Source organism: Haliotis rufescens, unplaced genomic scaffold (genome assembly GCF_023055435.1).
Source record: "Haliotis rufescens isolate VD_foot unplaced genomic scaffold, xgHalRufe1.0.p SCAF_16, whole genome shotgun sequence".
NCBI lineage: Eukaryota > Metazoa > Mollusca > Gastropoda > Lepetellida > Haliotidae > Haliotis > Haliotis rufescens.
In genome coordinates this window covers 2,275,202-2,302,782 of record NW_025963846.1, presented here as the reverse complement: position 1 = coordinate 2,302,782, position 27,581 = coordinate 2,275,202, and the positions used below count along the sequence as shown (strand labels likewise).

General features: G+C 40.1%; 1 protein-coding gene across 2 annotated transcripts in view; it reads right to left on the bottom strand.

Moving 5' to 3' along the window:
- LOC124144906 (ribonuclease P protein subunit p14-like) overlaps positions 1-24,849 on the bottom strand; it is a 45,125-nt gene extending 20,276 nt beyond the window's left edge. The window contains exons 1-5 of one of the 2 annotated variants that reach the window (XM_048396782.1): positions 24,762-24,849; positions 23,788-23,888; positions 21,939-22,026; positions 20,879-20,955; positions 20,088-20,166 (exon numbers count right to left, since the gene is read on the bottom strand). In XM_048396782.1, coding sequence (XP_048252739.1) covers positions 20,088-20,166; positions 20,879-20,955; positions 21,939-22,026; positions 23,788-23,876 — 333 coding nt within the window. In that variant the 5' untranslated portion in view covers positions 23,877-23,888; positions 24,762-24,849. Of the gene's footprint in view, positions 1-20,087; positions 20,167-20,878; positions 20,956-21,938; positions 22,027-23,787; positions 23,889-24,757 lie in introns of both variants that reach the window. The other variant, XM_048396781.1, reaches the window with a different exon arrangement.
- Between the last annotated feature and the right edge of the window lie 2,732 nt (positions 24,850-27,581).

Below are 27,581 nucleotides of genomic sequence, written 5' to 3'. Positions count from 1 at the left end.
CACAATGTATTGATAGTGCACAAGGCCCGCAGTAGCTAGTAAGGGACATACCATCTGATTTTCAGTGGTTGGGGGGGTCGTGTACTTTATTTAGGCTCAGTATAATTTAAAAATATACGCTTTTGCCACTGTAGCTGAAACAAATCTAGTCTTCCAACAAAATTACCCAGGCGCACCCTCTCCAATTATCCAACGGTCGGTCCCTAAGTCTCTAATAGGATGACAAGTTGTCAGCTGTGACAGCACCACAGGATGGGGCTGCAGCGGATGCGGCTAACTAGGATGGAAACGGAATCCCAAGTACCCACAGCACAGGTTCCATTTCAAACATCTACCAATCACAACGATAACTCCTTGGGATGACATTTTACATTTTGTACGCAGTCCACTCAGCAACAACTATTTGAAGAATCACAGACTATGAAGATACATCCAAGGCTACGTGCTAAAGTCAAGATTCCAACCTCTCCAAGACCCTGAAGTGGCCATATTCCAATGACTCTCTTCCGCCTATCTTGTCACACCATTGATTGCCCTATCTTGCACAAACAAAAGGGTGTCACCTTGGTAATTCCTGTTTAGTCAGGGACCAGTGTCAATATTTGCCGGAGAAGGAAGAAGGGTAAATTAACAGCCAAATCCACTAAATTGGGAGCAAAGTGAACAGGGGAGAGAACAAAGCTGGTCGATTTTTCATAAGTTGACACTGTTTCTGAACAAATTTAGAACAAAAATGGAGATTGTTTTACCGGGGATTGTTTTAATGAAAGAAATTAAACGCACACATGTTCGTTACAATGTGTTTAAAAAAGCCTGGCAAATATTTGCCTGCTTGAGAAGAAAAATGGAGACTATAATGTTTAGAGTCTTCTTTCATTAGCTTTGAAATTCTATTTCAGTGATTGTGAAGCTGAGCTGAAAAACCTTTTATGTTTGTCTGCAGGGTCGAAAAGACTTCATAGACGAATTGCCTTTCATAAGTACTCATAGAGTAAACATTATCCAGTGATTTGACATTATTATTGCAGAAAATAGGTGTGTCTACAACAAAGGGAGTGCATACAAGTGTGTTGGAAGGAGATGGAATTGGAACATTATGAAAGGGCCTTCCTGGTACATGGTGTGCAGTTAGTTCTTCTGGAAGAGCATTTATCATGTTTGTAGAGTTCAACAAATACTCATGAAATTATTGTCATGGATGAATGGGGGTGTAATAATTCACTGAAATGGGGTTCAATGTGTTGTGTTGTGTTGTGTTGTGTTATGTTGTGTGGTGTTGTGGTGTGTGGTGTGTGGTTTGGTGTGTGTGGTGTGGTGTGGTGTGGTGTGGTGTGGTGTGTGGTGTGGTGTGGTGTGGTGTGGTGTGGTGTGGTGTGGTGTGGTGTGGTGTGGTGTGGTGTGGTGTGGTGTGGTGTGTGGTGTGGTGTGGTGTGGTGTGGTGTGGTGTGGTGCGGTGTGGTGTATGGTGTGGTGTGGTGTGGTGTGGTGTGGTGTGTGTGGCGTGTGGTGTGGTGTGGTGTGGTGTGGTGTGGTGTGGTGTGGTGTGGTGTGGTGTGTGGCGTGTGGTGTATGGTGTGTGGTGTGTGGTGGGGTGTGGTGTGTGGTGGGGTGTATGGCATGGTGTGTGGTGTGGCGTGGTGTGTGGTGTGTGGTGGGGTGTATGGCATGGTGTGTGGTGTGGTGTATGGTGTGGTGTGGTGTGGCATGGTGTGGTGTATGGTGTGTGGTGTGGTGTGGTGTGGTGTGGTGTGGTGTGGTGTGGTGTATGGTGTGTGGTGTGTGGTGTGGTGTGTGGCGTGTGGTGTGGTGTGGTGTGGTGGGGTGTGGTGTGTGGTTGGGTGTATGGCATGGTGTGTGGTGTGGTGTGGTGTGGTGTGGTGTGGTGTGGTGTGGTGTGGTGTGGTGTATGGTGTGTGGTGTGGTGTGGTGTGGTGTGGTGTGGTGTGGTGTGGTGTATGGTGTGTGGTGTGGTGTATGGCATGGTGTGTGGTGTGGTGTGGTGTGTGGTGTGTGGTGGGGTGTGGTGTGGCATGGTGTGGTGTGGTCACTGTGGTGTGGTGTGGTGTGGTGTGAAGAAGGAGTAAGCATATTCAAAACGTTGTCTCTCTAAAGAAGTTGACATCCCTAAATTCCCATCACTTCTAAATGCCTTTCAAAGACTAATACACAGTTGACAGGAAGGGTATGAACTTGCAATGGGAATGAGGACATACCAGGAGGCCAAGTCCCATCTGCAGCCACAAGACCCAGCCAATCTCTGACAGCCATTGTGCCCAACCAATTCTCCACTCTTACTGCCTTTCCATCACCCTGGTGCCTGCATGGCAGGACCCACTCCACTGGGGAGACTCACTGAGTCCATAAATCATGTGACCGTACACCTGTTCCGGCTTTATATCCACCTGAGAACATTTCATGCATCCCGTTGACGGCAATCCCACCTACTCATGATCTGGTGATAAGCATGGCTAGTGCCCACGTTGAACAGATCAATGAATCAGCTAACAGAAAATGTCAGGACCTGTGATTATCGACACCGCTTTAACGCCTGTATTTTTATATGCAATAACATGACTCATTTGCAGCTAATTGCAGTCACTTTCGATAGCATACGATGGCAAATGAAATAGCAAAGTCAATTTTTATAAGGTGAATTTATACAGCTTGCACACCAGTAATTATGTTTATACTTCCATAAACACAAAAGATAGAGAAGTCAATTCTTAGCATTTTTCACATTTTCTTGTCCAGTTGATACTAAAGATGGTTGTCCTCAATAAATACTGATACTCTTCTACCCCTGAAGAACTACAATTTTGATGTCAACACAGTGAATATAAAACATCAACACCAGAAAATAACCAGTCTCAATTATACAATGAAACAGATTTTATTGGGTGTAAATCGCAAAATGGAGGTTAAGCAAAACCTGGTTAATCTGATCGTATGCTATGAGTGAAATCATTCAGATTCACCTGTGACAAGATTAATGAACCATTATTATGGAGTTATGTTGTTTATACAAAGGTTTTCTTTGTTTGTAGTTTAGTGCCTCAATATTCTAGCTATATTCCTGCTATATAGGTCTGTAAATTATCAAGCCTTGACCAGACAATCATTTGTTTTTGTTTGTTTGTTTGTTGTTTAACGCTGCAACCAGCAATATTCCAGCTATATGACGGCGGTCTGTAAAATATTCAAGTCTGGACCAGACCATCCAGTGACTGACATCATGAGCATCGATCCACGCAATTGGGATCGATGACATCCATCAACCAAGTCAGCGAGCCTGACCACCCGATCCCGTTAGTCGCCTCTTATGACAAGCATAGACACCTTTTACGGCAAGTATGGGTTGCTGAAGACCTATTCTACCCCGGAATCTTCACGGGTGTCAAGTGATTGCCACATGAGTATCGATCTACGCAGTTTGGGAAACAATGAGTTTGTGAGTTTGTCAGTGAGTTTGACATATGCAGCCATCCCAACAATTACCATCTGGAAAGCTGGATTTCCACACAAACAGTTTTTAGGTGTGTAACAACATTCAAGCTATATGATTTGGTGGCCTGTAAATAACCAAGTCTGTTCCAGACAAACCAGTGATTGATATTATGAGCAATGTCCCATGCTGTTTGGGTACTCTGACACGCTATCAACCAAGTCACAGATTCTGCCACCTGATCCAATGACTCACCGAGCCTGACCACCTGTTCCAATGACTCACTGAGCCTGACCACCTGTTCCAATGACTCACCGAGCCTGACCACCTGTTCCAATGACTCACCGAGCCTGACCACCTGATCCAATGACTCACCGAGTCTGACCACCTGTTCCAATGACTCACCGAGCCTGACCACCTGTTCCAATGACTCACCGAGCCTGACCACCTGATCCAATGACTCACCGAGTCTGACCACCTGTTCCAATGACTCACCCAGCCTGACCACCTGTTCCAGTGACTCACCGAGCCTGACCACCTGATCCAATGACTCACCGAGTCTGACCACCTGTTCCAATGACTCACCGAGCCTGACCACCTGTTCCAGTGACTCACCGAGCCTGACCACCTGTTCCAATGACTCACCCAGCCTGACCACCTGTTCCAGTGACTCACCGAGCCTGACCACCTGATCCAATGACTCACCGAGTCTGACCACCTGTTCCAATGACTCACCGAGCCTGACCACCTGTTCCAATGACTCACCGAGCCTGACCACCTGTTCCAATGACTCACCGAGCCTGACCACCTGTTCCAATGACTCACCGAGCCTGACCACCTGTTCCAATGACTCACCGAGCCTGACCACCTGTTCCAATGACTCACCGAGCCTGACCACCTGTTCCAATGACTCACCGAGCCTGACCACCTGTTCCAATGACTCACCGAGCCTGACCACCTGTTCCAGTGACTCACCGAGTCTGACCACCTGTTCCAATGACTCACCGAGTCTGACCACCTGTTCCAATGACTCACTGAGCCTGACCACCTGATCCAATGACTCACCAAGCCTGACCACCTGATCCAATGACTCACCGAGCCTGACCACTGTTCCAATGACTCACCGAGCCTGACCACCTGATCCAATGACTCACCTCGACAACAAGCAATGGCTGCGAGGCTTCTATTCTAACCTGGTATCCCCACACGATTCCACACTAACAGTTTCACAGTACATGGGAATTCCCCTTTGTGAATACCACTTATCATGCTATCTCCAAACAGAAGATCTTGTTGAAAAATACAGCAATATATTAATGTACTGTAACACAACTCTCAAGTTTGAACTGATCAGACAGCCAATACTCTGTTATTGAAAAAAATCTGAATTGATCGGTTTCCTACAAAATACATCACAGTTCCTGACAACGGATCAAGCAGCATGTGCAGTATTCCATGTCACGTCTAAACGGTGATTGAGCCACATATAATAACATGAATTTATTGGTCACCACCTCTGAATGGCTCCGACGCCAGCTGCACGGCTTGCGACACACCCTGTTGCATAAAATGCATTCAACAGTAGCATTGAGGGCATTAAGCAGACAAAATATTAAGCAATCACTTACACATTGGTCATGAAGCCCTTGAAGTTTTCAGCTCTTGTATGTTGTAGCTTAATTCTAGAATTCTACATCTTTTGTTTTAAATATTATGAATTACAAGGACTCTTTGACTACACAAGCATGCAATTTATGGGGGCATGAGTGGCCCAGTCATCTAAGGTACCACAATTTGCTTTGCAGAGATGCATCACATGTGCACACGAGAAACCTATGTTCTTGAGTTCAAATAACGGTTCAGTGACTATGTTTCTAGGTTTGTCAGTACCATACCCGTGCTCATGTGTTTCAACGAAGTGGTAAACGTCTGAGACTTGCATCACTTCTGGCTTTCCCTCCCACATTAAGCTGACACGCCGTGATATAACTGGAATACTGTTAAAAGTGGTATTGAACTCAACCCACTCACTCACTCACAATATACACAGAGGATGAGTGAGTGAGCTTTTGAACAGCATAACAATCATTTAACACTAGCATGGTGCTAACAAAGTAAGCTGATCTAGCTTTCAAACCCTTGGTCATAAGGATTCTGGCATGCCCAAATGAAGCACCTGTCACCCATGCCTCCCATCTATGGATCTATAACACTGATGAATAGGCATTAAATTTCAAGTTTCAAGGATGGATCCAGGAATTTAATTGAATGGCAGGAGAATACTTCTTAAGTGTCCCCAATCCAACCAATCACCATCATCCCCGACCCGTGAAGATCCAGAGTAGAATAGGTCTTCAGCAACCCATGCTTACCGTAAAAAGCGACTATGCTTGTGGTAGGAGGCAACTAATGGGATCGGGGGGTCAGGCTCGCTGACTTGGTTGATGCATGTCATCGAATCCCAATTGCGTGGATCAATGCTCATGATATCAATCACTGGATTGTCTGGTCCAGACTCGATTATTTACAGACCGCCATCATAAAGCTGGAATATTGCTGAGTGCAGCGTAAAACAACAAACAAACAAACAAAACCATCATCTCTATTCTCAACCCCTCCCTTCCACCACAATACCCCACCTCTACCCATAACCCCATGATATTGCTGGTGTATTGCTAAAGATGATGTAAAACCCTACTTTCATGAAAAAGAAAAAAGGGGTGGTGATTTATTACTTTTGGTGGAACATTCACTGACTGGTGTACATGCAGTTTTCATAAGCGTTCCCTGTGAGTTAGGGCAGTGGTGGAGTAGAAATAACAGTCAGTTCAATACTAACATATTCATGGCCTGTGTAGCTTGACCCATTCCAACCATCATACAATGTTTGATGTGAGGCAACCTAAGTGTTTTGACAAACTTTACAGACAACGCCAGAGGCAAGGTGTCCCCGAAGCTCCATCACTCAGTTTGACCAAAGTCATACCATCTGGAATTTGGCAAATGTCAGTGACGTCCACGTGTCGTATAAATGTCCATTTTCCTCAACCAATCAGAGCCATTGAAACACCCTCATGGGTCTAATTTCTTTCCCGGAGCTTGTACAGTCGACAGACTAGCCTCTCGAGGAGAGTAAAAGCCACAAGAAGGGTGAAAATGTGATTAGAATTTAGGCCTGAATCACATTGAAGGGGACACATGGTCCTCTAACAAGATATTTGCTATAATTGATTGTGACCAATCGGCTTTGTAAAGACCGCTGGGATGATTGGTCAAAGATAGTCACACAGACTGAATGCACGACATCTTCAAGTAAAGTCACAGCAATAGTTTTTCATTCGCATTCAGCAAGGCCAATTATTGGCACTAACATTTGAGATGGTACTAGCCAGGAAATAATTGTGACAGTAATGTCCCTCTGGATCATTTTTTTCTACTTCATATGGAAATATTGACCTACTCTAGGGTCGGACAACAACATTAATAGACTATCTTTTTTAACAAAGAAAAAAAGATGTCGTCAATTTAGTGGAACGGACTAAATAATGTGATTGCTCCAGTGATACTATTGACTGATCATTTGATTTTGAGGAAGACACAAATGATGCTAATGTGTGAGTGAGCAGGTTAGAGTTTAAATCCCTGTTGAATATTGTTCCCATGTGGAGAAAAACCTGGGTTTTGGCAAGATGCTTTAACCATTTGGCATAGTGAAGTGAAGTGAAGTGAAATTGGGTTTAACGTCGCGCCCAAGATTATTGCACTTATATAGCGACGTGCATGCATGTGTGTGTGTGGCTGCTTGTACTAGTCCGGACTGATGCTGATTTATAGTACTAGCTCACTGAGATACCATGCCGCAGTTTAACATGAATACCCCACTCAGACACAGTATACTGACTCCGAGCCAACCAGTCCTTGTTTTAGCCCCTTAATGCCGAGCGCCAGACAGGGTAACAACAAGAACCATCTTTAACGTCTTTTGGCATAACCGCATGTCAAACCACATGATGGCCAATCACAAAGTGACAAAATAAAACCCGCCTTCATAAAAGTGATAGATATTTTTCAGGTCAACATGTAAGAAAATATTTTGTTTATCAATTATATTTTGGGTACTGTGCAATAACCCATCATGTTTAGATCTGAAACCTTTGAGCAATTAAAAACCATGAAAGGTAGAATAAAAAACACCTGATTATTTTTAGAAATGTATTCTGAGACTATACACACGATGAGCGATATGGGACATGCATGTAAAAAACATCCATATCTCCACAAATGTTGCATGTGAAGCTATAACATGCATACAGTTTTCATGACAGGCCATGCAGATATTAAATTCACCCCTTATTGAGGGGACGTGGTCTACTCCATTCTGGTGATAGGTTAATTACATTGAAGAAATTAAAGGAATTGATGGTGATGATTGAGTGGTCTTTGATGGTAATGAGAACAACGATAATGAGAAGTAATTAACATAATCAACAATAAGGATAATAAGGACAACACTTTATACAGTAACCTTCAGCAAAGATTTATTGACAGTTTGATCAATCTGAAATAATACAAATGCATCTCTGATAAAATAAAAAATGATTATTTTAAACTTTCATTTCACATTACCCCCGGTGCCTTACAACCACTTTGAAGATTGTCAGTCACATTTTCTGAATCATTTATCCAAAGTAAACTCTGGCGCTAGGGGTATCACAAACCAATATTCTCCTCCCTGAAACTCGACTGCTGTCAATGCAAGACGCCACATGTCAGTAACACATGGACAATCTGGCTGCTCTCTCGGGCCTCTTCATATGCCTAGTTCAATATCTGGCATCAATTACATACTCTATTACACATACATAGTTCTGTATCTTCCATCAATTACATAATCTGTCACACATATTGTTTAATATCTTCATTCAATTACACATCTAAGTCTTATCTATTTCAATATCTTGCATCAGTTGCAGAGTCTATTTCAGATACGTATATAGATGTTATCACACGAGTGTGTTTGAGGATGGTAAATATCCTGTATCAGGAATAGACATTGTATTTTGTGAGCATTGGTGAGCTAAATACATAGTGTTTATTCCTAATACAGGATATTTACCATCCCCAAACACACTCGCGTGATAACCTCTTTCTCATATAATGTCATTCTGTGCTCGAAGATCTCTTTCCATCTCTCACAAACATTTTCTAAACATTTCAAGTTTTCCTGGAATGTGCGAATTAATATATATTAAGTCAGAAGGTAAGTGATGTGTCAGTCAGACAGCGACAGTAGCCAATATAGTTCTAACTGAAACCTGTTTCTTATACAGTGGCGTAACTACATATATGCAAAACAACAACTGCCTACACAAATTGTTTTTACTTCCGTTTCGCAGCAATCCATTGGGCTGTCCGATAGAGTATCTGCCCTTTATCAAAGGGAAGCTCTAACCCTAGTCTATGACACATCCAGGCCAGTCAGACGATGTTGACAGTCGGCCTGTCCTGTCAACGTTACGAAGTCCAGTCAGTTGTACACACAGCGACAAAAGGAAACAAGATAACACATTTCGACCAAATCCCACTGTTTTTATTTGTGGAAAAGGTTCCAAGCCGCAGAAGTCTACAAGCACAGATATGGAAAGTGATCAAGCTTGGCTAGCGCTCTCGGAATATTGTTTCGCAACTTATATCACCAAACTTTCCAAAACTTGTAAAATGCCTAAGCTATGTTACCGTTAGACACTGATTTTTAGTATCTAGACTATTCTTTTGATAATGACAGCAATTATCCTTGTAGTTTATCCAGATTCCCGATGGTTAATTCTGACTCAATTGCCGAATGACAAGGGCGGCGTCAGGTTTGTTTGTAAACACTGAAAGTAGTCCCTATTTGACCTTTGATATTTGCATCTCTATCTGCATATGCCCCCAACGGATATCGTTTTTATCCGTTGGCTTTACCTACCCATTATATGATAAATACATGTATATATTTCAGTATCTTGCATCAGTTAAATAATCCATCTCATATATATATTTTCAATAGCGGTATCTTGCATCAGTTACACAATCTAATTTATAGTTACCGTATTCGACGGAACAAGCGCCCCGCTCTAATAAGCGCCCACGGCGATATTTGCTAATATATTGGCTAGTGAACAATCCCAATCAGCACTCCTTCCGATTGATCAATGTACACAAGACTTATTTATTCGAGTATAATACGCACTCGTGTGTTATATCACCCTTAATTATGGGCAATTAAATTCTTGAAAAATATATCTGTCGTATGTAAACATTTCAGGCTGTCAGCATAAACCATGAAAATTACGATCTTTCAACTCAAAATAATATTCTAATAAGCGCCCCTATTTCTAATTTTGAGAGCACCCTGGGCGCCTATTACGTTGAATACGGTATTTCAATATCTTCCATCAATTACATCATCTATTTTATGTATCTATTTCAATATCTTGCATCAATTACATCATCTACCGGAAGGTCAACATAAATCAACTGCAACCATGTTCCATCTTATCTCATGTATTTTGAATTGACCACTCGGTGCCAGTAGTTTTATTCCAACCAAAATCTGTGTTTCAAGTCCTCTTAATGCAGACATATTCAAATTATTCTGCATATAGATTAAATCAACATTCCAAAGGATAAAAAGGCGAGTGAAAAACTAAAATTGGTTGGCCCACCGGAAGGGACAAGGATCCTTGGTTTTCCATGGGAGTCCTGTTCATTTCAAATGAATGTGTAATGTCTTCAGGTGGTGATATTGATCCCTGTTGATTAATTCACATGCTAAAAGTGACGAGGCATCTCAGAGAATGGGTCTAATCAAGGGAAAGTTTTGAAAACGGTCTCGGAAATAAAGATCAGATTATCTAGGAATCCTACAAGCTGTCAATCATTAGAATCCGCTAGTGTCAAAGTATTCTCCACAACAATAATGACCCATTTCCTCTTGATATTGTCATACAAAAAAGCACACATCATTTAATCTTTTGTTTTTAAAGATGGTGAATTCTGATCAATAACATCAAATGACAGCATCCATTAGGGTCCATGTGTCATCAACTGCAAGAGTTGAATCATGATATCACTGGCATTTATTATTTGAAAAATACACTGTAGCTCACCATGCTATGTGAGTGGATGGGTGAGTGAGTGAGTGAGTGAGTGAGTGAGTGAGTGAGTGAGTGGGTGGGTGGGTGGGTGGGTGGGTGAGTGAGTGAGTGAGTGAGTGAGTGAGTGAGTGGCTGGATAGGTGGGTATTTGGGTGAGTGAGTGAGTGAGTGGGTGACTGAGTGAGTGAGTGAGTGAGTGAGTGACTAGATAGGTGGGTATTTTGGTGAGTGAGTGAGTGAGTGAGTGGATAGAGTGGGTATTTGGGTGAGTGAGTGAGTGAGTGAGTGAGTGAGTGAGTGAGTGAGTGAGTGAGTGAGTGAGTGAGTGTGCAAGCGAAAGTTTTACACCACTTATAACAATATTCCAGCAATATTATAGTTTGGGAACACTTCAGGATCTACAGCGTGGTAAGTCGATACTAGGCTACTCCACCGCCCCCATGCCACTTGAAAGTTGTATCAATAGGCTTTTAGAAAGAGAAGGTTTCAATTTTCAACTAATGATTTATATTTTTTTTAAATCAAATATCTAGTTTTATTTACATATACTACTAAAATATGTCATTGATCACCCAATTCTTTCAAATGACAATAGTTAATATGTCATAACCCTAGCTAGGCTAAGGGTAAGATCTCTCTGGACCAAGGCTTATATAGCCAAGGTCACCTGACATTTAGTAAGTAATAAATATAAATGTAAACAGTAATTCATCAGTGACATACTTGCACATCTCGTTCAGGATGGCAGACGGTCGATGTACACAAAAGTGGGGATTAACATTTAGGATTAGCATCTTATAAATAACAGCAATTAAGTGTTTCAAGGCATATAGATGTCATGGCTCCAGGGTAATGAGGCTTTGCAATCAAATGTTCTTCAGACAATGGATGTCGTAAATCAGCAGCTATGACAGTAACATACACTTTATGTTGAATACTCTTTACTTTATGGTTGCAGATTTTAACGATAATACAGTGTGTGTTTGTTAACGCCATGCTCACCTTCAGAGGACCAGACTGGCAGAATAACACTTAAAAATATTTATTATAAAACATGTTGACTTCAAAAGTTTTAATGTTCCAAGATGCAAGAACCTACACATGGACATATGGCATTGTTATTATGCTGTATTGGTTGTGAAATGGTTTTAAAAAAATGAAGAAAGTAGGGTGACTACAAGATGGAAAAACAAGAGTCATCAGAAAGATGACATATCCCCCCGGCAGCTGTCTGTAAAGTAACCACAAGTAAATGTGCAATTCTGTATGTAATGAGTCAAGAGTTGAATGTTCTTGAAGAAGCATACATTGTTTACCCATAAAAGATCCACCATGTTCAGTATGTGCCTGGTAGACATGCAAAGTTTTGTAAGAAAGTATTTAACGTTTTTTGAGTTACACTTTGGAAATGAACACCACCCTTATAGAACCTAAGTCCAACTTGTTGCCATGGAAACTTAAAAAAAAAAAAATTCCAAAATTCCTAAATAGCAAAAGGCACAACTTCAGTATGTGACTGATAGATTTGCCAAGTTTCCATCAAATACACTGAACTGTTTTCGAGTTCTGCCCCGGAAAAGGAAATGATTACGGATGGACAGACAGACTGGCTGGCTGATCGCTATATCCCCCAACATTATATGCCGGGGGGGGATAAAACTGCTTCAGTTGCATGGCAATATGGGATACTACTTGTATGACACCAATCACACACTCAGGTCCCACACTCCCTTGTAAACGATTTCCCTATGTGCCTCTATTGTAGCGTTGAAAATTTGAACTACAGTTAACAAATTCCTCTCTTCTTTTTCCATTTGGACACTGAGTTTGCAAAAAAACATCAAGGGCTGTAACTGTGTATGCTCAAAATCTAAAAACATGTAGCAAGGGATGTAACTCTGGAAAAAAAATATTTTATGTGACAAATTTTCGAACAGTCTTGAAAAGTATCTCACAGATAAGCGTGCAAAGTTTCATTCATGTAATGTCAGTAGTTTCTGAGAAAACTTGTCCCCAATTGCAGCCACCATGCACAAAGTTGAAAAGCATGGAGCAAGGGCCATAACTCTGTAAAAAAATAATTTCCAGCACCAATTTTCAAACTGAGTCTTGACAAGAATCTCACAGATAAGCATGTCAACTTTCATCCAAGTAACATCAGTAGTTTCTGAGAAAACTTGACCCCACTGCAGACAGTGCACAAAGTTGAAAAGAATGGAGCAAGGGCCATAACTCTGCAAAAACATAATTTCCAGCACCAATTTTCAAACTGAGTCTTGACAAGAATCTCACAGATAAGCATGTCAACTTTCATCCAAGTAACATCAGTAGTTTCTGAGAAAACTTGACCCCACTGCAGACAGTGCACAAAGTTGAAAAGAATGGAGCAAGGGCCATAACTCTGCAAAAACATAATTTACAGAACCAATTTCAAACTCATTTAAGATCATGACCAGTAATATCAGTGTGTAAAATTTCATTTCTCTAAGTTAAATAGTTTTGGGGGACATTTGTCCCAGTAGAGAACCTAAAGCCTGATGATTATTCTTAGACATTGTCCGTCTATCAGGGCTGTTTGTACGATTAGAGTTGTAAGATCACTTTCTGAAAGTGCCCCCAGGTGAGCTCTCAAGCCGATTGTGTCTTGTTCTTGTGACCACCTGGGAAATTATGTATTCATAACCAGGCTTAATATCTAATCAGACAGTCCACTCAATGAAATTAACTTTTGCAATCAAGCATCTTAGCATCACTACACAAGAGAGAACTAGAAACATATATGGAATCTTTAGGGTTCCTATCTATTGAGCCTTTCATCTGCATCAGCTGTAAGACTAATGTTTGGCCACACTAATTACATTTCATGGATTTTATGTATTTGGTAACAAATTAGCTTTGGTCAAAATAAAAACAAAAATAAGTTTGTGTCGCTCAATTGATTTTGGATTTTATTTGGCATTTATTTTAGAGTTGATTACGTAGGCTAGTTTTACAAAAAATAATCAAATGCTAATGCTGTATAAATGTGCAGATATGATCAGTAACTGTATAGGCCTTTTATTCTGTCAAGGAAGATTTTGTCATTTTCATAAGGCGCTTTCAGTGACTAGAGGTAAAACAAATTGCAATGTTAGTTTTTTATGCTTGCAGTCTCATTGGTATATTTTTTTAATCCATCAAAGTTAGACCAGTTTTACAAATATTTTTGTTTTTAAATTATTTGTATTTTATTTCTGAGTGTGATTTCAGTCCCTTGAACCCATAAATATGTAAAGTGTTGTCTTAGTTCATAACTGAAATGTCTCACTGATATATAAACTTTCAACATTTTCTAAATGTTATAAAAAATATTAGAAAAATAGAAAAAATGTAAGTGTATAAAAGTTCAATACTGCATGGCTTGTATATATTCCATTTTTCATATCAGGCTTCGATAAATAACAGACAAGTTGAAGTAAAAAACACTCATATTTATTTTTTAAATCGTAAATATTAGATTCTAGTGACCTCGCTAACAAATTCAATTCATGACGGGATACAGTTCGATTCATTGAATACGCGAGTGAATCGTGACAGCCCTTATATTGTCCAATTATTATCTTTTGAATCATTTTAAAATAGCATAGAGATTATACACACATATTCAGAAATGATTTTCACAATCCCCACATACTGATTACCATGATACCATGACAACACTGGTCAACTGGTCCCGTCTATTAAAATTTCTTATGGACTAGAGGAACTAACAAAATAGTGGCCCCAACAACCTAGAGTCATTTTGGGGACACTATCGATTTAATCTGATTGGATATGGAAATTTGATGCAAATTCTGAAGCTCAATCAGCAACCTTAACAACCTGGAGTGGTCTTTTATTTTCCTTCTATATTTATCATCAATTAACACTTTTGACCACAACAGGACCAGTAGATTTTGACATATGCTGGTCCTTAGGATCACAGGCAAATTCTGGGTAGTAAAAAAACTGAAAACTATGTTTATAATAAAAATGCTTATAACGAACTGACGGATATAACAAACTGTTTTTTCAGTCTAGGACATTTGCTGTATATTTTATAGTATAAAGTTGATGGATATAATAAACACGCTTATAACAAAATCTTTCATACAGCGAACTCACTTTGTGGTCCCGTGTGTACTCTGTCAACGACAGTGTTTATGTTTATAATGAACTGTTATTCTCTGAGCTGTTCTACCAAAATATCTGCGGCCATGCACAGCTGTTCAAGTGGCAATAAAAAGTCAAAGGGAAGTAATTAACTGGATTAGTGGTGACTCCTGAATTTACACCCTCACTTAACAACAGCAAACAGTGATGAGGCTATAGTATTTCAAGTGGATATATTCTGTCTCTAAAAATGTGACTACTAGAGTGGGGAAAGTTAGTCTTGATAAAATTACGGCAGACACACTTCGCAAGCAGAAGGTCTTTGTGTTTGTATGGCAATGAAGCTGTATGAAGAATATATTTGTTACATGTATTTACTTGTGTTATGTGTTTTATGTCATTTATGAGATGAAAAAACAGTGTACAATTACAGCGCACACTTATCGAGTAACATGATGAGGTCTCGCGACTTGATCCAAGATGTCTGACAGTCAAAATGCTTATAATGAACTATGGTTATAACGAAATACAATTAGTGGTACCTTTGAGTTTGTTATAACTAGTTTATTGCCCCTCTAGGTGAGGAGGTGAAATGGTGTTTAATGTCCTAGATTATTGCACTTATATAGCGACGTGCATGCACGTGTATGTGCGTGTGTGTGTGGCTGTTTGTACTAGTCCGGACTGATGCTGATTTATAGTGCTAGCACACTGAGATACCATGCCGCAGTTTAACATGAATACCCCACTCAGACACAGAGTACTGACTCCAAGCCGACCAGTCCTTGTTTAGCCCCTTAATGCCGAGCGCCAGACAGGGTAACAAGTACCATCTCTTAACGTCTTTTGGTATGACGCGGCCAGGGATCGAACCCATTATCTTCCACTCTCTGGGCAGACGCCCTACCGCTAGATCACGGAAGCGGTCTACTGCACCTGTAACATATCTGAGCTGTACCATAATATAGGTCAGCTTGAGAGCTTCACTTCACACTGCTACTGTAATAGGTATAATTTAATTTATCCTATAATGGATAGTGTCATCAATGTGATAAACCCAAGCTATAAGCTTGGTATCATGATCCAATAAATATGCAAATAATGTCATCTAGCAGGAACTACTTTTAATCTCCATACATTGATTCAATGTCTGCTTTCTCAATAAAATACATTCTCAATAAGTTTAGGTTGGGGTCTTCTGATTATGGTGAGGTGAGGTGAAATTGGGTTTAACGTCGCTTCCAAGATTATTGCACTTATATAGCGACATGCATGCACGTGTGTCTGTGTGTGTGTGTGGCTGCTTGTACTAGTCCGGACTGATGCCGATTTATAGTGCTAGCCCACTGAGATACCATGCCGCAGTTTAACATGAATACCCCACTCAGACACAGTATACTGACTCCGAGCCAACCAGTCCTTGTTTTAGCCCCTTAATGCCGAGCACCAGACAGGGTAACAACAAGTACCATCTTTTAACGTCTTTTGGTATGATGCGGCTGGGGATCGAACCCCTGACCTTCCGCTCTCAAGGCGGACGCTCTACCACTAGACCACAGAGGCGGTCCTTCTGGTTATGGGATTATGTATGACAAACATGACTGCAAATCACTTAGCACTAAAAACACTGTCTTCACAGTACCTAAAATTTACTTCACTGAGTGAAATTACATCTTAAACTTCCGATTATTTTAAGAATGACATTACATGATAGAGAGATTATTACCCTTGTGTAATTAGATATTAGGAAAAGAATATGTATTCTGCTCACCAAAAACTTGCATAATACAATTTTCTATTCCTAATCTGATATTTATGATACAGATACACACTCTGCTAATAATCTCTATGTATGGGAGGCATGGGCGGATACAGCTTTTTTGAAAAGGGGGTGTGCACAATTAAGATCTATTTATTGTCTTTGGTGGTAATTTATACAGAAATAAAGATTTTTTTCGAAATAAAAAGGGGGGTGCGCACCCCCGCACCCCCCCTCTGTATCCGCCCATGGGAGGTAATAGTCTTACAGCAAGCATGAGTATCTAAAGACCTATTCTAACCCAGATCTTCACGGGTCTGACATGCATTCAGAACCTGTTCCATTGAGTGATTTTAACACTTACAGCCTTAGAAATTTGTCTTATTCTCACAGTTTGTAGCTAGTTCTGCTTGAACAAGACAAAAACATTTACTATGTTTATATTTTCCGTGAATTTTATTCAGTGCCAATTTGGAGCAAAATTGAAGGAATGAGAACTGGTTCAGAATTGCAACCTTAATATCTACTCGTCTACTCTAACTACCATCATTGGACGTTTACTCTTCTTCATCACAATGATGGCTTATGGATCTGCCGACATGAAATATAGCAAAATGAAAATAAATTTCAATTGACTATTCTGATAATTTCTAATACTGCCAACTCTCGTAGTATACAAAATTTATTTTTTAGCTAACATGAAATATCTCTAAAATAAGTTTGTGTTGAAGAGAGGATTCATTGTGAAATACAAAATTCAAAGCAAAGTGTTCATCGCAAAGTTTGAAGCAACGTAGACTGGTAAGAGTTACGACATATCGGTTGAGCAGTCATTAAGTCGGGAAAATTGCAACATTCATGTGCTTTGTGAATGTAGTCAAGCGGCATGAATTGAGGAAATTCAGAAACTTAATTTGTTAAAACTTAATTTCGACCACTGACATGTTCATTTGAAGTCAATTCTTTTCTTGACCACCGAGATCATAAAAAAAAAAAATAATCCATAAATCAACTTTTAAAAATTAATCGCCTAATCACATAAGTAATTCTCCAATGTTGGGACCAGGAATGTGACATACAGTTGCAGTTTTGAGTGATGAGTTAGAATTCATTTGATATCTTCTTTTGGGACTAAATGAACATTTCAATAAATTACATTTAAAACATTCATACTTGCTGATTTTGCATTTCTGAACGAGAATAATACATGAATTCTTAGACGAGTTTCGTAAAATCGGTATGACACACATGTGAGTGCAATAATTTCTTTATTATCCATTATTTCGAAATCCTTTGGACTCTTTAGAAAAATGCACTGATCATGACCGCCGTCTTAGACAACCACCACACCTGTCGAATGACGTCAACGATCTTCATCAATGCAATCCTTGATGACACAAACAATACAATGGTGTGGGTGAACTGATATTTGCACTAGTGCACATACGATTTCTAACCCTATGGACGAAAAATATCTGTATGTGGCACTGTATAGTTGAAATGAATTACAAACGATCAACATCTGTGATTCTTCCCACCATGTCTATCACAAGCCCAAACAAGTGATTATTAATTGTTTCTTAACAGGTTTATCTTGGACAGAGACTGGTCAACAACTTATCTAAAATATCTGTCATGTATTCGGCCCTATTTCATAATATATTTCACTTGCCCCGTTAACCAAATTGACAGAAATTACGGTCCATATACATGGTGGAAGGGACATAACTCTGTCACACAAGAAAGGTTTCAAGGACTTAATATTAGATTGTGGGTAAGACTGGTTCTCTTCCTAGGCCACTTACTGAAAGTCTTCCAAATGTCCAAAAGATTGTTTTTCATATTTGGTAATGACATAGAACAATGTCCAAACAAAAGTTGCTAATAGCATGAAAATGTCCCATTTCCCAATGTCTCCAGCAAAATCACTGTGTGATAATGAACAGTTTCATCATCAGTGAGTTTTGAAATAAAAATTCTACAGTAATTTATGTTAACAAATGTTTGTTTGTCTTAAATTCTTTTTGAAATATCACTTCGGGGCCATCTCTTATGTATCCTTGACAAGATCGCCTTGCTTGTAACAAAAGAGGAATATGTGGGGGCATAGCGGGAGTAAACTCTTGAAACACCACACTTACCATAAGTACATGCATTCTGTTTCCTGTTTCTGTTTGTTAGCTGTTTAACGCCGCACTCAGCAATATTCCAGCTGTATGACGGCGGTCTGTAAATAATCGAGTCTGGACCAGACGATCCAGTGAGCAAGTGATCTACCCAATTGGGCTACGATGACCTGCATCAACCAAGCCAGCAAGCTTGACCATCTGATCCTGTCAGAATGTCCTACAGACTGCCCAGATTTCCTGAATCTGCCTTTGAAGAACCTCCCACGACAGTAGTGTTAATCAGCAAAGACTTATAAACATATTGTAAATATGCATTTAAAGTTGATTTTCGTCAGGTTAAAAAGCAACAGGTTTTTTTGCATGAAAATTCTGTGAAAAGAATCCACCCTGCAACCTCACATATCATGTTCAGTATTGTAACACATTGTTTTCCGAGTGAGCCAACTTGGCAAAGTGATGAAAGGGTGTTTAGTCTAACATGTCGTGACTTCAGTTGTCTGCATGCTGCACATGGTCATTCTCTTGCACGCTGGCATCAAATTCATGTTATACAACGACTACTGTATTAAGTGATTGACAACATCTGAAGGTTGAAATGGTTCATCAGTGTACTACCACCACATTAAACTCAATATAAAGTCAGCTAGTCAGTCTGATTTGTTTGTTTGTTGTTTAATGCCACACACAGCAATATTCCAGCGGTCTGTAAACAATCGAGCCTGGATTGGACATGACATGAGCATCGATCCACGCCATTGGGATACAATGACATGCATCACCAAGTCAGCGAGCCTGACCTACCGATCCCGTTAGTCACCTCTTACGACAAGGATAGTTGTCTTTTATGGAAAACATGGGTTGCTGAAGACCTATTCTAACCTGGATCTTCACGGACCTAGTAGTCAGTCTGATCATGTATTGGTGTTGCTTTAACATAAAATCATCATAAAGTCTATTATTAACAATGTGAAATGGGTACCCGGGTAGTAAATTTGGACTCGGCCCAGCCCTAGAAAGTAGTAGTATGGGTAGTAACATGGCTGATCAATCTAGTAGAGATGCTTTCTGTTGTCTGATGACTAGTTTAAAACAGTAATACGTTGGATGCGTTGAACTCCGGGTAAGTCAAACTGGTTCCCAGGAATTCAAGACAACAGGGTACAACTGTACTTGTCATCTAATGTTGGTCTTGATATCAACATGTATACATGTTAGCACACATAGTGGAGATCCAGGATTGGTACCTGTATTTTAGGGTTGACTAACACTATTGGAAACCCCCGAGCGCCACCCTGACCCCAGATGACCCCAGCTGTGGTTTACAATGTTACACACAGGGTCAGGTAGTATTCATGTTACAACTTTTGACAATATGAGTAATAAATAGAATAAGTTGTGACACAGGATCACAGATTATCTGTTCCTTGTGAATGAAAAGTCATTTATTCAAAACTATTTCTCATTACATCAATTTATAAGGTTCTCACCTGCAGAACTCTAAAAGCACATGGTTCTCCCTCAAAACTACTGCACAGGGTCAATGAACTCCACACCTTTACTGCATTGCTGGAACAGTCAAAGGGAAATAACTCTGAGCACACAAGGAGAGCCGCATATGACATATGGCAAAAGCTGACCAATATCAATGCGAGTCATGCTTAACATCAATCACTGAACATGTGTGTTGAGTTTCTATTATCTATGGCCCACCTTTTCTTATTTTCACAGTATCCATGATTCTAACAAGTTTCGAGAAGGAGAGGTGAGGTGAAATTGGGTTTGACATTGTGTCCAAGATTATTGCACTTATATATCGACGTGTATGCAAGCACGTTTGTGTGTGGCTGCTTGTACTAGTCTGGACTGATGCCGATTTATAGTGCTAGCCCACTGAGATACCATGCCGCAGTTTAACATGAATACCCTACTCAGACACAGTATACTGACTCTGAGCCGACCAGTCCTTGTTTTAGCCCCTCGATGCCGAGCACCAGACAGGGTAACAACAACCATCTTTTAATGTCTTCAGGGATCGAACCCCGGACCTTAAGGTCTACCACTAGACCATGGCGGCAGTCTCAAGTTTCGAGAAAGAACAAGAGGGAAAGGCACACAGATATGAACATATTAAGCAGGAGGGAATGATTAATGACGTTTGTGTTAGTTTGACATTTTGAAAAGTATACTGAGGGGGAAATTGTTGCTATTTACAAATATTTTTAATGTCAACTTTTGATATTATTTATATTCTCTTCTGATATTTGTTTTCGTAACTCACCTGTGTGTCACTCTGAGAATTGCTGAACAATCTTTGGGTGAATACTTCAACACATCTGAGGTCAGGCTACAGCCGACCTGTAAAATATACACAAACACATGAACTGCCCCCGGGGACAACGCTCCACTATGTGGAGTTGCATCCCTTAGCTACGTCAGGATCTGCTGGCAGTTGGTTCAATCCAATATTCCTCAAAATACAACCCTTTATCTATTTAACACATCTGTGGCAGTGGCTTTATCATAGCAAACATGTGAGAACTGTGAATTTGGACTTCTTTTCATCTGAGTGAGTGAGTTGGGTTTAACGCCGCTTTTAACAGTATTCCAGTTATATCGCGGCGTGTCAGCTTAATGTGGGAGGAAAGCCCGAAGTGATGCAGGTCTCAGACGTTTACCACTTCAGTGAAACCCACGAGCATGGGTATGGTGCTGACAAACCTAGAAACATAATCGGGGCGAACTGGGATTTGATCCCACAATCAGGTTTCTGGCGTGCCCAAGGGACGCAACCCTGCACAGCGAATCGCGGCACCTTAGATGACTGGGCCACCCGTGCCCCCCTCTTTTCACCTGAAGCTGAGACACCATGCTACAGCTGAAGTGGTGTTCAACGCCGTGTAAAACCCAAATTATTCAAGTGGGTTCAACAGAGTCACATTTCTCCAGTTTAGCCTCATCATATTATATATCCCATGTCTCCTTTCTCCGGGGATATCAAGCCAAAGAAGCCAACTCTTAATCAGCATATACATGTGAGAATAATAATAAAATCTCCAAAAATAAAACATATTTCGAACATATCTAATATTCAGAAATAAGACTTTACCATTCGTTTCATGGTTATTTACTGAAAAGAGTGACAGTGAGATTGGCTCCTTCACATTTCATAGTTTTTAGATTTTTTTATAAGACTTTCTAAAAATGAATTTTGTAATGTGTTTGAAACGATATTTTACTGCAAAAACTACATGAAAGACATTTTTGTATTTCAGTGAGTTGTAGTTATGCAGGAAATATCCAGTATGCCATGGCGGCTGAAATATTAACTCTATCTTTACCTCTCCGTAGACTTCCCTGACCATGCTACTGATGAGAGCCTTAAATTGTGACTCTCCCACATCTCGAGGCTGTCCGTCTTCAAATTCTCTAAAATTTGAGATCAAAACTTTAAAAGAAAATGATTATGAAAGTATTTTGAATAACAGGAATCCAAAGATCTTATACAAAATATGCCTTTATGATTTTAATAATGTCTTTGCAAACTGTCAAAACCCCTCTATCTATATAAATGACATAAAAGCACCAGAAATAAAATGTGGTCACAAGTATGCATCCTACTTACATCAATCCTGTCATATTTCAATGAGAAAATCAATTCAACTGGGAATAGTTCATTATTGTAATCAGATCTGAGAATTCCTGAGGTTTAATTTCATACTGAACACACCCATTGACATGCACCACCAAACAAAGTTGTCATAGTTATATGTGTACACAGAAGCACCTCACAGAGATATTTTGTTTCCTACTAGTACCTTAACATATGTATCAACCACTGTTTTCAACATGTTCAAGACCTCATATAGACATAGCATAGGTTCCTGGCTGTATTTGCATTGTGTCCTCTGTGTGATACATATAGAACTAAGAGGTAACTAACTGGATCGGGTGGTCAGACTCGCTGACTAGGTTGATGCATGTCATCGTATCCCAACTGCGTGGATCGATGCTCATGATGTCAATCACTGGATTGTCTGGTCCAGAGTCTATTATTTACAGACCACATTATCATGATTATAGCTGTAATATTGCTGAGTTCAGCATTAAACAACAAACAAACATATATGCCTGTCATATCAACATTTATCTATTTTGTGAGCCCCCTTTTGATTAATACTCAATAGGTTTGTACAGCTCAGGATATGAAAGTTAGGGGAGTTGAACCCAGATAAAATTAAAATAATTGATCGTACCTGTCTTCATTTTTAATCAGTGCTGATGTCATGTCACAGTACTACAATCCATGCTCAGGTTCATGAATCGTGTTTCTCTCTGAAATTTATTTTGTAACAGGGCTTATAAAATTCATGTGGAGAACAGTTAGCAAGTTTTTATATCAAGGACTGACACTGTACAAGATGCACAAATAAATCCATAAACATGATTGATTCTCTCATCCCTATATTTTCCTTTTCACTATCAGCATGATTATCTGAGTAAATTCAAATTCTGGAACCATGGGAACTGTATATTGTTTTCATCTTTCTAGGCTATTTTTACTTCACCTTTAGAACTCAATTCCATAACTCCTTGTGAGGACTATGTCATGAAGACTAGAAATAGATGTTAACTTGCAACTCACAGATTGTTAGCCTGATTAAGCTACTGTCATTTGTTTGTTTGTTGTTTAACGCTGCACTCAGCAATATTCTAGCCATATGGCGGCGGCCTGAAAAATAATTGAGCCTGGACCAAACGATCCAGTGATTGACATCATGATAGAATGACATGCATCAACCAAGTCAGCGAGCCTGACCACCCGATCCCTTTAGTCGCCTCTTACGACAAACATAGTCGCCTTTTATGGCAAGCATGGGTTGCTGAAGACCTATTCCACCCCGGATCTTCAAGGGTCTCCACACTGTTAAACTGAGAGCACATTTACCTAGGACACTTACAGATAGTAGTCATGGAGTAGTAAACAAATATTGAAAACTCTCAACACTAAGTTTTTTTAAATGACATAGTGTGTAGTGATGATAGACCGTACTCAGGAGCTTATTCACACTTGGTGACCCCAGTTGCTTGGCTGACGTCACGAGTGTATTCATTTTGCAAATTATATCATTGGGTATTGTGACATGTTTGTGGTGCGGAATTCTAAAGGTTGTCTGAGATTACACCTACAGTTTGACTTTAATGTATTGGTATGGCAGCGGCCCCTTGCTGACAACCTGTTGGTACTGAGCACCTTTCTCTCCTGTTGCTTCGGTCATGACAGCCGTTTCCTGTATGTGACATCAAAATAGTTCTTATTTTCCTTTGACAGAATTAATTGGTTGAATTAGTCAATAAGATAATTGATGGAATAATATTATCCAACAAGTACTGAGGAAGTATGGATTATCTGCCTTTCACGAGGGACTAGGTAAATTTATTCGTGAGCGACTTAATTCATTTTAATTATGGAGTCACTATTCTATATATTACAAATTTTTAGAAAGAAGAAGTACCGTATTCAACGTAATAAGCGCCCAGGGCGCTCTCAAAATTAGGAATAGGTGGCTGTTATTAGAATATTATTGTTGAAAGATAAATTTCGTGGTTTATGCTGACAGCCTGAAATGTTTATGTACGACAGATATATTTTTCCAGAATTAAATTGCCCATAATGAAAAGTGCATATAACACACGAGTGTGTATTATACGCGAATAAATAAGTCTTCTGTACATTGATCAGTTGGAAGGGGTTCTGATTGGGATTGTTCACTTGCCAATATATTAGCAAATATCGCCGTGGGCGCTTATTGGAGCGGGGCGCTTATTACGTCGAATACGGTATTTGAAACGTCAATAACCTGCAGTGAAAAAAATTCACTGAAGCCAACCTATTGTTCATTTGACGCAATACATTTGTTCAACGTAACAATGAATGACGGCATTGTCGATTGTTCTCATAATCTGACGTCTTCACATTTCACTTGACCAATCAGCCTTGAGTCGCTGACATGCACCTGCTAACACGTGATTGTAAACAAACCGGTCTCGACTACCATTTAGCGTTATTTTCAGTAAAATTTATAAACTCTTTAACAGGTTCAAAACTTCGTCAGTATACTTATTCAGAGATTGAAGTACTTAAATAACACAGCCCCACCTACTGTCAAACGGTACAAAAGCAGGTTGAGCACTCGTTGTTACATATCATGCACGGTGATGGGAGCTGACATTTTCCCTCTTCCGATGACGTAGTACACATTGAAGTGTAGTAACTCCGGTGACTAAATATACGTACCGCTAACAAGAAGCGCCACTGACAGCGAAACTATAAGCTTACAGTTACTGCAATACAGTGCGTACTACGAAATCACGAGAATATATTTGTAAAATGAATCTGAATTCTAAACACTATTGATGTGACACACGTACGTATGAAAACGTTTAGTGGTTTATAGAGAATAAAATGAATCTGAAATCTGACTCGGTATTAAATCCTCTGCATGTCTGTGATAAACAGTGTCTCTATTTACTTTGAAGTATATTATATTCTAGATCTGCTGGTAGGGTGTGGCATGACAAAATGACACACTTCTATTTTTTCAAATTAGAAAATAATATAAATTTGTACGTTATTTTTAAAAAAATGTCAATTGTTCCAGTCTCACTCTAACAATGTTGGAGACAACTCATTTTAATAATATGAAGTGGGGTGTCTCAACTTGGCTTGAAACATTAGAGACAACTCATTAAAGGAAATGGCGCGTGTCAACTAGAGCTACACATCAGACACCAAGTCTTTATAACAGAAGATGGCGTGTTTTAACTGGAGCTAAACAACGTTAGAGACCAAATCATTATACCAGGAGACGGGAGTCTCAAATTGAGCTACAACTTTAGATACGAACTTATTTCAATAACAGGAAGTGGCGCGTCTTACCTGGAGCTGAAACATAAAAGACAACGCATTAAAGGAAGTGGCGCGTCTCAACTCGACCTGAAACATTCAAGACAACTAAGTAAAAGGAAGTGGCGCGTCTCACCTGGAGATGAAACATGAGAGACATCTCATTAAAGGAAGTGGCTCGTCTCACCTGGAGCTGAAACATGAGAGACAACGCATGAAAGGAAGTGGCGCGTCTCACCTGGAGCTGAAACATTAGAGACAACGCATTAAAGGAAGTGGTGCGTCTCACCTTGAGCTGAAACATGAGAGACATCTCATTAAAGAAACTGGTGCGTCTCACCTCGAGCTGAAACATTTGAGACAACTCATTAAGCAAAGTGGCGCGTCTCAACTGGAGATAAACATTATTATATTTAGTGGCGCGTTTTGACTAGAGCCGTAACATTAAAAGACCAACTCATTATGATAGTAGGCTTCGTGTCTGAATATAGAGTCTTAATTTTGTTCTCGTAATAATTCTCTGGTATTGATACGCAGATCGTCATAAACCTCTACACCCTTAATTCCTGGAACCAGTATGCACAAGGCAGGTCCACAAATCGAAATATTTGCACTGATTACTGTGCTAAATTGATAGTCAATTCGCGATAGCTTATCTGGCCTTTTATAACTGTAGCTTATAGAACTACTCAGTATCTACCAATATATGATGAACAAACGAGAGCAGACTTCGAGACGACCTCAGCTGACACTACAACTGCCTTTCTACGGTAACTGGGGTATCATTGGGTGTGGACAGCACCCGCAACTCATTCTTACACTTCACCATGAATGCGAAAGGTTATACTTTCCCCGCTACTCGGAACATTCTGACCAGCAAAATACACCCCTATATCTACTGATCACATTCTTCACAGGGAAAGTCCAGCATGTCATAGCTTTCTCAGAATGGAGCCCACGTGACCACGGACAGTTGTAATATGTAACCCATGTCCAGGCACCTTGGTCGTCTAAAACCTGCATATATGGTCGGACATGTTTAAAGTCCATCAACGTGACCGTGACTATCGAAACTATATCGAGTTAAGGTAGTGCCATGTTTAAACCATAATATTGATAACTATTTTGTCTAGATGATAAATCTGCATAGTCTCAACAGGAGATAAAACATGAAAAGACCCATTCATTAAAAAACAAACAAGAGATGCGTCTTAAAGCAAAAACATTAGAGACCAATTCTCTTATAAGCGCAAGTGGCGAGTCTCAACAGGAGCTAAAATATTAGAGACAACTCATTAAGGGAAGTGGCGCGTCTCAACTCGAGCTGAAACATGAGAGACAACTCATTAAGGGAAGTGGTGCGTCTCAACTCGAGCTGAAACATGAGAGACAACTCATAAAGGGAAGTGGCTAGTCTCACCTGGAGCTGAAACATGAGAGACAATTCATCAGAGAAAGTGGCGCGTCTCAACTCGAGCTGAAACATGAGAGACAACTCATTGAAGGAACTGGTGCGTCTCAACTCGAGCTGAAACATGAGAGACAACTCATTAAGGGAAGTGGTGCGTCTCACCTGGAGCTGAAACATGAGAGACAACGCATTAAGGGAAGTGGTGTGTCTCAACTCGAGCTGAAACATGAGAGACAACTCATTAATGGAAGTGGCGCGTCTCACCTGGAGCTGAAACATGAGAGACAACTCATTAAAGGAAGTGGCGCGTCTCAACTCGAGCTGAAACATGATAGCCATCTCATTAAGGGAAGTGGTGCGTCTTTATTCGAGCTGAAACATTAGAGACATCTCATTAAAGGAACTGGTGCGTCTCACCTGGAGCTGAAACATGAGAGACAACTCATTAAAGGAAGTGGCGCGTCTCACCTGGAGATAAACATTATTAAATGAAGTTGCGCGTTTTGACTAGAGCCGTAACATTAAAAGACCAACTCAATATAATAGTAGGCTGCGTGTCTGAATATAGAGTCTTAATTACGTCCTCGCAATAATTCGTTGGTATTAATACGCATATCGTCATAAACCTCTACACCCTTAATTCCTGGAACCAGGATGCACAAGGCA